Source organism: Hippichthys cyanospilos, chromosome 13 (assembly GCF_059441005.1).
Source record: "Hippichthys cyanospilos isolate Australia breed blue-spotted pipefish chromosome 13, RoL_Hcya_1.0, whole genome shotgun sequence".
In the NCBI taxonomy this organism is placed as follows: domain Eukaryota; kingdom Metazoa; phylum Chordata; class Actinopteri; order Syngnathiformes; family Syngnathidae; genus Hippichthys; species Hippichthys cyanospilos.
The window spans coordinates 10046687-10058377 of NC_142381.1; the positions used below are offsets into that span (position 1 = coordinate 10046687).

At 39.2% G+C, this 11691-nt stretch overlaps 1 protein-coding gene across 4 annotated transcripts; it reads right to left on the bottom strand.

Moving 5' to 3' along the window:
• Window positions 1-934: 934 nt before the first annotated feature.
• Window positions 935-10284, bottom strand: smim32 (small integral membrane protein 32). Of its 4 annotated transcripts, none has more exons than XM_088431629.1 (3): window positions 10204-10284; window positions 3454-3585; window positions 935-2214 (listed from the first exon to the last, which is right to left on the bottom strand). In XM_088431629.1, the coding sequence occupies exon 3, from the start codon at window positions 2188-2190 to the stop codon at window positions 1843-1845; it is 348 nt and encodes a 115-aa protein (XP_088287755.1). In that variant the 5' UTR covers window positions 2191-2214; window positions 3454-3585; window positions 10204-10284; the 3' UTR covers window positions 935-1842. The 4 variants fall into 4 exon arrangements, with proteins under 4 accessions (XP_088287755.1, XP_088287756.1, XP_088287757.1 ...); XM_088431630.1 differs by lacking the exon at window positions 10204-10284 and adding an exon at window positions 8410-8428; XM_088431631.1 differs by lacking the exon at window positions 10204-10284 and having other exon boundaries at window positions 935-2210; window positions 3454-4078.
• Between the last annotated feature and the right edge of the window lie 1407 nt (window positions 10285-11691).

The following is an 11691-nucleotide window of genomic DNA, read 5'->3' on the forward strand; positions in this document are numbered from 1 at the left end:
CGCATGTACCATGCAGCGCTACCCTATACAAAGGAAACATGCCATAATTTGTCTTAAACTTGAACATTTAGCATCGGTTGTGGTCAAGGACATCAAAGGCTGAACACTTTGTTGACTCTGCATGCGAATAATGGTTTTTCCGTCGAGGATTTATTTTCCGTTGGACCTGACAATCATAAATGTTTAAGCTGTTCATCATTTGCGATCGCACAACCGAATGTATATGTGACAATTATAAATTTTAGTTTTTTTTTTTTTTTTTTTTAGCAAGGATCTGAAAGTGATGCACAAGATTTCCGTCTGCGGGCCTCATAAAATGATGTGACGGCCAGGATTATTTTGGGGTGCCCTGAGATGTTTTGCCTGTCTGGTTTCCCAACTAAATAATCTTGAGTGATATTTTATGTCCAGCTCTCACATTAGGTCACATGTGTGCTTCGCTGTGTTATGGTCTGCATCTCAAATGAAAGCCAATAAAGTTTTAATTATCCAGCAAAGACAATAACAAGCATATATAATCCCATTGAACAATACACATGTGTGTTACCTTGGAAAAACAGCATACACAGACGCACACCAGTCTGGACTGGATTACACTGATAAACTCGTTTATCCGTCTTGGTATGTGAGAGATGTTTCCAACAACAAGGCTGCAGAGGATTTGAACATGTCTGGTGGCAATGACACCGACAGTACTGCTGCAGTTTGGTTTATTACTCACAGTTTGTCTTGTCCTGTACTTGAGCCTCAAGTCTTACTTCCTCAAGAAACTGACACTATGAATTGGGGAAAGGTTAATTAAAAGAGAAAAATGGTACGGCCGGCAGCCAGATGGCTTTCATAAAGATGCCCTAAGGGCCTGTATTGAATCACAGCAGTGACCTCTGCAAGAAAAACATCAGCAATCAGTCATCCGATGACACAAAGACTACACTTTAAGAGGATTTCAAAATCTTTATGTCATAGTGTAGTCTTGCAGTCGGTCATTTAATCATTATTGTACAATCTACAGAAGACTAGGAAACATGATTTGGTCGCATCGATGCACGAGACAAACATTTCTATACAGCAGATATTAGCTGCCATGAAAAACAGAACTTTCGAGGCAATGGTAAAACACTAATAATGCTGAATTTAAAAAATCTGGCGAGTCGGAAGTTTCTTTGAGTGTAGGAAAAATGCACAGTCAGAATCCAGAGTTCTTATTTGCAAAAATGGGGATCAAATAAATGTATTTCAAATTCAGCGAGATGTAGTAATCTGTCATCACCCACAGAAATGCAACAAAATATTACATAAGCATTCAATGATTTTCACTGTCAAACCTAATTGGTTTCACATGAACATATTTGCGTGTCAGATTTTCTCCATATCGTATGAAATACAATTAAGGCTCTAAAAAATATGACTTCTGATTTGTATATTCACCAATCAGGGTCACCTACAATGTATTTGAGCTATTTCTGACTTCACTAAAGGCTTGAATAAAACAGGCAGTTAGACAGTTTTGCAAAAAGAAAATGATAAAAGCAAAGTTTGTTGCAAACATATGAGATGTTTTCAGCGTTCAGCGACACATTACCCAGTAGGCGAGCCAATAATTGTGTCTACTCTCGCAGTCGGCCCAATTATCAAACATTGCATACCATAGTCTGCACAAGAAAAATCTTGCTTTTTTTTTTTTCTTTTATTTAAATCCAGTCTTGGTCATCTTCTGTTTCTGCTTACATTTTGGATTTCTATCCACAGGGTTCAATGTCCAAGAGAAATGTGAAAGGCAACAACTTAATATAAAGAAGCAGTCCACAGCCCAGTAAAGATCCAGAGTCTTACCCCTTCAGGCTACTTGTACGACGTTCGGGCCTCTCTTAGTGACCTGTCATACGGCATGGACGCAAAGAAAGAGTTCCGCAGCTGGCAGTTAATGAAGAACACAATGATCAGCACCAGCAGAAACAACAGGAGGCACATGACAATGTAAGTGAGCAGGTCTGGTTTGTGGAGCTCGCCATCTCTGAGACCTCCTCCTCCGCCCCCACGGCCCGCGGTGGGTCTCAATAGAGCGGCCACGCTCACCAGGCTGCCATGAGACACATTGACAGAGGTGGGGGCGTCTGTAGAAGACTGGGCCATGAGCACTTGGTCAAGGTGTGCGGTACTGGTGGAGTTGAGGAGGACCTGTCTCAGCATGACCTATGTGGGCTCACCAGCTGTCTGGGTGGACGAGAGGAGAAACACATAGAGCGCTTTTTAGACATTGTGAAGAAGGCAACATGCTTGACATTGACACTGTTTTAACCCCTTCAATGGAAAACATTCATGGTGCCAAGTCAAGCTCTACCTTGGGCAACCTTATCTTTGGAAAATAAAAATGTCAATCCCTTGTCAACAATTGAGTAAAAGACTGATTACACAAGCAAAACGAAGGAACCTCACGCAGCTGTGAGGACTCCAAATTGACATGCAATTAGCAACATTTCTGCTTGACATAATTGATCAATTCTTGAACATTTTTAACTATTTGTAAATTCCCCCAAACAACATGCTGTCTGATAACATTTTGGGTAAGATTTTCACGGACAGTACATCTGTCCAGGGGCCAAATACAGGCCTATTTGAACTTTGTGATGTGTGCAAGGCAAGCGTCTCCTTTGCCAATTTTGCTGACCCATTTTCGTTAAACTATGCAAGCAGATGACCTTGAGTTGCGACATTACAAACAGATTACCACTTTAATACAAATCATTCTGCTACCAGGGCTACGTAATGTTGACTGCTTTGGTGCTAGGTCAGTATTGTTATAGCTGGATAAAGATTGTAATTATCATGACTAGACCCTTTCATAATTCCAAACCATTACTAAAGGCCATGTTTAACCATTTTGAAATGTTTTTGGCCATTTTCTTACACATCATTCTCACGGTATTTTAGCTAAGGGATATGGTCACTCCTGGTAGTGTGAAAACTAAGTGGTTGTGCCATGTTAAACATTGGTGTGCTGTCACCATCTTGATAATGATGAGCCAAACTCTCAAGAAAAGTTTTGTGCCTTTAGTAGTTTATTTTTGTCAAAATAAATTAATATAATAAGAGAATTCAGAATTGTATCGTAGGTATGTTTCACTTTGTCGGTTTCATGCACTTCAGTTAAAATAACGCTAATATGGTGTATTGATTTTCTTTTTCAAAACCAAGAAAAGCATGATCTTATAACTGCAATTTTAGCGTCTTACAAAATAGGATAAAACTACACAAAGAGTATTTCAAGGTCAGTCTTAAAACTTCGTAACAATCATTCTGTTCACTGACGTACACACCTGGCTCTGCAATCAAAACGGTTGGGTTCCGTAAGACCATGCCCAAGAAATGTATTCTTCAAGTGTATTTGTTTTTTATGAAATGCCATCACAACAAAATGTATGACAATATTAATAGCCACGAGAAGAGACTTACGTGAGTGCGCACTGCTGAGAGTGTCACAGGAGATAGTGAATAGGACAAATCCGGGCTCAGCATTCCTGTCGGTTGTCCTCGCCGAAGACGCGTTTTGGGGAAGCAGCTGTGCGACTGCTTGCACGCTGCGCCCTGCACAGTCCATATGTATTTGGGTCGGATTAAATGGAAAAAAAAAAACCCGCACAGGAACCTCCTAAACTGTACCCAAATCCAGGTTCTTATCTGGAGCGACAATTACCCACCAAAGAACCCGACCAGTATGCATAAATTGCGGTTATTAAAATCTGTAATCTTGAAGTGACTTGAGGCTTCTTCCGTGACCCATCGCGCGCATTTCTTCTGGTGCGTCGCAGCGTGCATCACAACAAGCCAGCATGCGTTTATGCGCGGAGGAAGGACGCGCCAGTCTTGCTTTTCCCCAAGCTCGCCTTTTGCTCCTTCAGTGACGGCGGTCCACCCAAAGAGACATGGATGCTATTAATGCTCCAGTGAGGTTAGAAGGAGAAGGGAAGTGAAATTAATGAATCGGAAAATACGTTGGAGCAGCAGGTTGGCTGCTGCTATCTTCGCCCCTTTCTGCATGTCCGTGTCACAGGGGAGAGAGCAGATCAGTGCGTGCTTGTCGGGGGCGTGTCACTTGACAGGGATGTGCTACAGTAAAGTCACAAAGTAGACATAGATCTTGCACTCTCCATCTCTCTTTCTGAAGTAATGAGACCATCTTAAGTGAGCTATTTGTGGTGGGGCCATGGCAGGGAATGTTACACTGCAGTGATGAGATGGAGGACATGCTGTGACATTTCATGTCCAGTGATCATGGAGTTCATATTCTCGTAAGAAAAAAAAAAAAAGAATGAGAACGAGCCGGCAGGTGGGCGCACCCATCGCAAATCAGAGAATGGCTCATCCATCCATCCATCCATCCATCCATCCATCCATCCATCCATCCATCCATCCATCCATCCATCCATCCATCCACCCATCCACCCATCCATCCATTTGCTATAGCCGCTGATCCTCACTAGGGTTGCTGGCTTGTTGGTGCCAATCCCAGCCATCTTTGGGCAGTAGGTGGGGGACACCCTCGACTGGTTGCCTGCCAATCGCAGGGCACACATCCATTCACACTCACAAATATACCTAAGGGCAATTTAGCATGTTAAATACCATGCATGTTTTTGGAATGTGGGAGGAGACCAGAAGGCCTGGGGAAAACCCACGCAACCACGGGGAGAACATGCAAACCACACAGGAAGGCCAAGGACGCCAAGAATTTATCATCCGTTTTACTATGAAATGACCATGTATGGATCTCATTTGTAATGACCTTGTTACCTTAAAGGCTGAACATACTTTCTTTTTGAATGTCAGTTAACCTCCATTTAGTTATTATTTAAAATATTACCTTTATTAAAACAAAGGTTTTCACAGTTACATGAGACATCAATTAAACAAATAATAATATAATAATAATGATAATAATCATCATCATCATCATATTAACAAAAACACTGTTTTAGTTGGGACATGTGAAAAATGGCATTTTTTGGGGCTACTCCAAACCAATTTAAAGGCATTCTTTTCTCTTCATTTTTTAGATATGGTCTCATGATAAGTACACCTACTCAGAAACTGCATATTTTAGTATTTTATATGTGGATATTTTAAAAATTGCTAGGTGGGATGTAAAATGCCATCCAATTCTGGAATTACCATGAACAGTAACCGTTACAGTACGTATGTTCCACAGATACTGATGATGTTGCTGAACAAAAATGACACCTGGCTGGAGAATTTTCACAAAATTAAACACACAAACATGGGAATAATGTAGAACCCCCAAATAGAAAGCCCAGAACCAAGAGGGGAACCCTGAACCCCTGTGGCAAATGCACTAAACTCACCAGTAAAGAAGAGAGTCTGACTCCTTGGGTTACGATGACATTCTGTACTTTAGATGGTAAGGTAACACAGGTTACTCACAGTTCTGAAGTAATGTGCTAGTATTTGTATAAAAGCACTTTGAGGCCATAAATATGACCAATGGTAAGTACAGAGGTAGCTGAGTATAACTACATATACCACATTATGTTATGCACAATTGGTAATCTTACACATGCAGACCTTCACAAATCAAGGGCCTCCTGCAAGTGAATGGACATGTTCAAATTCTGTGGTTCCATCAGACTCTGTATTTGATTTGACGCTTGAGTGCTAATTGACACAAAGAAGCCAGGCGCACTCTTCTTCCATGACGTTTCGGACATGAGCATGAACACAAAAGGGGCCGACCCTAAAAGCTCTGGCGGTCTGTTTCATATTCATTTGCACCTGTTCTGCCACAACAGAAGGCTGAGCAGGCACTCTGCAAGGACACTCACACTTTACACACAGACATGCATATTGCGGCAAAAAAACCCAAAACAAAACACAACGAAATGAAAGAACTGCTGATTGTTACAGAATTAAAAGCTTGAGACAAAAAAAAGGTTGTGAGCTACAAATAACAGATATCTCCTATTTACGTTATTTGCCACACGAAGCCGACACGCAAATATAATGAGCAATTACAAAAGGGCAGATTTTTTTTTTTTGGAGGGGGTTATGATGTGCTTTTCACATGGGAAATTTAATCACAGCCCAAAGCTTTGTTTACACATGTGACGGGAGCAGCAATAATTGTGGTTTATTACACACATTTCCTGCATGGCTGCAGGCTTGCTACTATCCTCATCAGCATCTACTATCCACTAGGCTGATCTAAAAATACATTGAAGGGTAGCTGGGGGGGCAGAAAAAAAAGCTAAACATTAATGAAAATACCCTCAAGTTGTTATCAGAGTTGCCAGTAATAGCAAGGGGTATTAGCAGGATGGAATCATGATAATCAGCAGATGTGATTGGGTTGAGGGGAGATGCAGAGCTATGTTTTTATCGACGCTTCTGGGAGGATGTAATTCAGTGATATTTTTATTAAAGTCAATTTATTTGACATAAAATGAATCATACTGTAAGGCATTTCTAATAGTTTGGTTAGCATACAGTATTGGAACACACATACTGTAAATTGGCACAATAATCAATTGTAAATAAGTAATACATCTTAATTGAGGCTCAAGCACGACTAAATTAAAAATTCTTGGAAGTAACTTTAAATCTGGCAATATTATCTTGTGTAATGGATCTCATGACACAATGCAAATATAACCTAATTTTGGGGCCAAATTTGTGCGACGAGAAGCTAGCTATGAGGTTGAGCTCATTAGCCATAAACCACCAGTATGGAATTTCGATGAAGAAAAGGTCAATTGTAATTCTACACAGATATGCAGCCTCCATTAAAGGCCTCTAACGAATTAGTGCTAAAAAAGAAAATACCAATTCAGTGACTTCTCTCTCTCTCTTTCTCTCTCTGACACACACACTCACACATACACAAAAACTCACTATGACATTGGGTCTGCATGCTCGTACATGTCAGGGACCTTGTTTCATTCTCCACTCTTGTTGCCTTTTATCTGTCCTCCATGTTTTTCCTATTATCTCCCCTGTGCTTCCCTCTATGCCCATCATTCCCTCTCTTTCTGATTCCTAATCCACTTAATCCATGACAAAAAAAACGTAAGGAGTGGGGGGGGGGGGGGGGGGGGGGGTGACAACTCATCCATGAAGCACACTCCAAGCTTCAAATTGAAGATAAACAAAATAAAGATGAACAAGGAAGCTCCAATTATTCTAGTGACTTTAATAATGCTGAAGAAAAAAAGAAACAAGTTAACACAAGGTCCACAGTCCCAAATGAATTCCTTGGAAGTCAGCAAAGATTATGTGTGTGTACTTCACCACAGTACAAACACAGTGAGGGAAAATGTGATGTGGACTGCACTGGGCTGTAGCCATTATGGTAATTTAGTCTTTTAAAACAGTTCATAGGTGTCTTAATAACATGTTTGTGTTGTTATTTGTCCTGTCTTTTCCGTGGTTGAAATGTTTAAACATTTTCCACGTTGCTATTAATGACTTTTTTTTTTTTAAACAGCTCATCATCAACTGTGGGCTCTGTTTCCATTTTGTTCTCTGCTAAGCGCTCCGCGTCTGCCATGTTGTGTACATTTCATGCTTCAATAACTGTGCCCTAAACGAGTATTAGCAGAAGATGCAATTGTATTTCTACAGTTACATTTGTGTGTGATCGAATGTTTATTCATCATCTGAGGTGTAGGGTGTTTCGTTTCAATTGACTCTTTGGCAGATGAATATTCAGAAACTTCTCTCATACTCTTTTGGATAACATGCACACTGTGTAGATTTCATTCATCCAAATGAGATCAAATGTATGTTGTGTGCCATTTTACATTAGATCTATACATTCTACTCAATAGGCATGACCAATCCACCCATGTTTAATCAAACTCTAACGTCATTATTTTATCAGCATCATCGTTAGGTTTTATGAATTGGGGGGGCCTTAGCTCCCTGGATAATGTACAAGCTACGAACAAATGCAGAGCATGAGTACAAGATTTTGACACATATTCGCCTAAATTATAGACAAAAAAACAACTATTCCTCAAAGATGTTTTGAAATAATGACAAAAAAGGAAGATTAATATGGTTGTCTTGACAGGCGTCTTTGGTTTTAACTATTGGCTCGCTCAGCTCTCTTGTAATTACTTTCCTAAATAAAGATTCAAGTAGTGCAAGTCTTACATTAATCATTTACCTTGCCTGAAATTTCATATTCATATCCATATTAAGTCTGGAAAGGACTGAGAAATCCTTCAGACTTAAATTGTGACATAGTGCTGTCAGGATGAAGCAAACTAATTAGTTGAAAAACGTACACTCTTTAATCTGTTTCTGTCTTTGCTACTTTTAATCAATTTGTTTGCTAAGAAAGGCAAGCAAAACTGTTGAGAATTAAAGTAAAACTGTTGTTTAACGCTTACTCACATTAGTGAAAGTCAAGCTACCGAGGGCCAGTTTAAGTAGTGCTTGCGCATTGACGGGAGAAATAAAAGTGAAGCCACGAATGGCCATTTTTCCATGCCAAATGTCTGTGTGTGGTGAAGGGCGACCTGGAAATAAAAAAAGAAGAATTATAGTCATACTGTATTCAAGAGAAAACTTTTAATTAGGTGTATATTTGCTTAGAATGAATTACTGATGGTTTTATTTTGAACATTTTTTAAAAAAAAAAAAAAGAGAAGAAATACATTAATATTGTAAAAAAAGGAGCTTCAGCCTTCCTAAAATAGTCAGTTGGATTGATTGTGGGTTGGTTTGGTGGGACAGTGGTTAGCACGTCTGCCTCACAGTTAAGGGACCCGAGTTCGAATTCAGGTGGCTCAGGCCTTCCTGTGTGGAGTTTATATGTTTTCCCGGAGCCTGTGTTGGTTGTCTCAGGGCACTGCCGCTTCCCCCCACACTCCAAAAACATGAATGGCAGGTGTGCTGTACATACTGAAATTGTCCTTAGGTGTGATTAGAAGTGTGAATGGTTGTTGGTCTCTGTATGCCCTACAATTGGCTGGCCACCAGTTCAGGGTGTCCCCCGCCTACTTCCCAAAAGTCAGCTAGGATAGGCACCAGGGATATCTCTTTTACAGGATAAGCGGCTTGAGAAAATGAAGTGAATTGATTGTGTATTGGTCATGTCTGGAAAATGAGGCTCAAGCATGACCAAATTAAAACGTAGGTAGTTTTGCATAACGCTTTTCATGTGAGATGCACTTAATAAATGGAGCCTGCATGCTCTCTTTAAGTGAGTATGAGACAAGTTTGTCAGTAATTGTTTGACAGGAGGGGGATGTATCCAGATGCTCATGATCTGGGACAGAAAATTAATGCAGCGACAGTCTAATCCAATCCAATCCAATCTAATCTAATCATATCTAATCTATTTTATCTAATACGAAGTACGAAGAATCTTCTAACAAAACCAACTAAGTTTCACCCATTTCTTATTCTGAATCTCCAAGAAATGTCTTTTTATGTCTGACTTCTCTTTGTCTCAAACCAATATGAGATGTGCTAAACACAGAACTTCTCCCTTTCATTTGGTCTGTATTTCTGTTCATTTCCTCCTTCATAAAACAGAAATCAGACAGTTTTAAAGTTTTTTTCCCCCCTCTGCCAGTCACCCTGAGTGGCGCACCTCACACACGCTACAATTAGTCACTTGATTATCTCACCGCAACACCAAATGCTGTGCAGATCATCATCAAAAATAGCACAACTGTAAAACTAACTGATTAGGAGCTGGCATGCAGCCCTACCTCCTCCCACACACATATGATTAGGACCACCACAGAACAGGATACCGAGGCATATTTCTAATTTTACACGGGCAACTCATTACGCAGCCAATCAAACACATTTGCTACTAAATAGTCTGTACGCTGAATAGAATAATATCAAAGCACAGGCTCAATTACCAATCTTTGCTTATTCATATTGGATTGAAAATAAGATTGATGACTCCTCTAATAGACTGTAGCATACAAAATCACTGTGTTCATTTTTGGGACTGTCAAAGTTAAACCGCTAACTTTAGAGATTACAAAATTAGTTTAAAGTCTAAATTTTTTTGTACATCAACAATTTGCCTAAAATAACAGGTTAGCATCGCGATCAGGATTAGTATGCTACTGAATTCCATTTCAGGTCAACAAATAAGAACTACATTTCAGTTCACATACACATAATTGTATATGTGCACGTGAAATAGTGTCAATAGTCACTTACAGACAATGCTTCAACAATATTCCATGTGTAAACCTAAGAGTGGAGCTGCTTGCTAGCTATTATGAGGTCGATAACTTCCTGTTTGTCTTCTTCTACTTGACAAGCAGACTGGAAGTGTTTTGCGTCTGACTGACCTCTACTGGTTAAAATGTGAACACCTAAAACTGAGCTACGATATTTGTTCATAGTGACAGATAATATCCTTGGACAATGCACCCTTAGACCTTATTGGTAAGTTATATTCTTTATTATGGGAAGCTCCATGTACTATTATTTTCTTTAAAGAAAGTCTGTAAAGTACTAAATAAGTAAGAGTTTTTAAGCACACAAATACTGTTAGCATCAGCCATTCAGCCTTTGGATGGTACAATGGAGCATTTGAGCGATTGTTTGTTTGGACTTGTTTGGACCACAGTAGAAAATTTTATTAATTTAATTTTGACATAAAAACACAAATATCAGCATAGAAGTAGGACAGAATAATTAATGTTGATGGGGCTGCGCCACAACACAAGCTAGGCGTGATAAAAAGAATAAATACCAATAAACAAAAAAAAAGGTTAATAAATGCATCAAGATAAAGGTAAAAAGAAGAACAAAAGAGGGGGCTATGATTACACTATACTAAAAGACCAAACTGAAATCTCACAAACAAACAAAATTTAAATTACCCAGCAAAGCACAAAACTAAGAAAAATGTATACTACATTCCAATGTAAGCCTTAATAAGGAAGTTGGCTTACATAAGCACACAGGTCTTTATCCTGGTTTTTTTTTTTTTAAATGGAAAAGTAGAGGTTCTTTATTGATCACATTCACTATAGAAAAAAAAGTTTGGGATGTTTGGCTATTGGCATGATGAAACTAAAATGCACAATATAGCATTTTCAGGGGAACCTTAATCAGACGTCCTCCAAACTTATGACTCCAACTGATCAAATGTTCTTGCACAACGCATTGTTCTTTACCAAAATGACATAATTTACAAAAATGCGCGTTCTGATTTGTGAAGACAAAATACCTACTCGCTAAAAGCATCGATATGTTGATGGTGAGGAAACAAACAGTGATTGATGGGGAGATATTCACCAAACAGATGCACTAAGATGAAATCAATTGAATGTGTGCGCACTCATTGGCCACAAGATTTAGTACACCTGCACAATCTAATGAGAATCAATACAGAAAAATCCAAGCTTTTAAGGCAATAATTGCTCAGTTTTGGATGCATCTTCTGCAATCAAAGAAAACTAAATTGGAAACATCAACTTCCCTTGACTCAAATGAAGTTCTATTAACCGTTTTGTGAAGCCAGGATGTAACTTCGAACTCACGTGTCATTTTAACACTGCAGCACCAAATCTAGCTGCAATCACATTGAGTGAACACAACACAACTTGTGTATGTATGAAAGATGGAAGGTGAGTTGTGAAATTTAATCCTCATAGATGAGGGAAAAATAATAGTGCTTGTAATATTTAATTATCA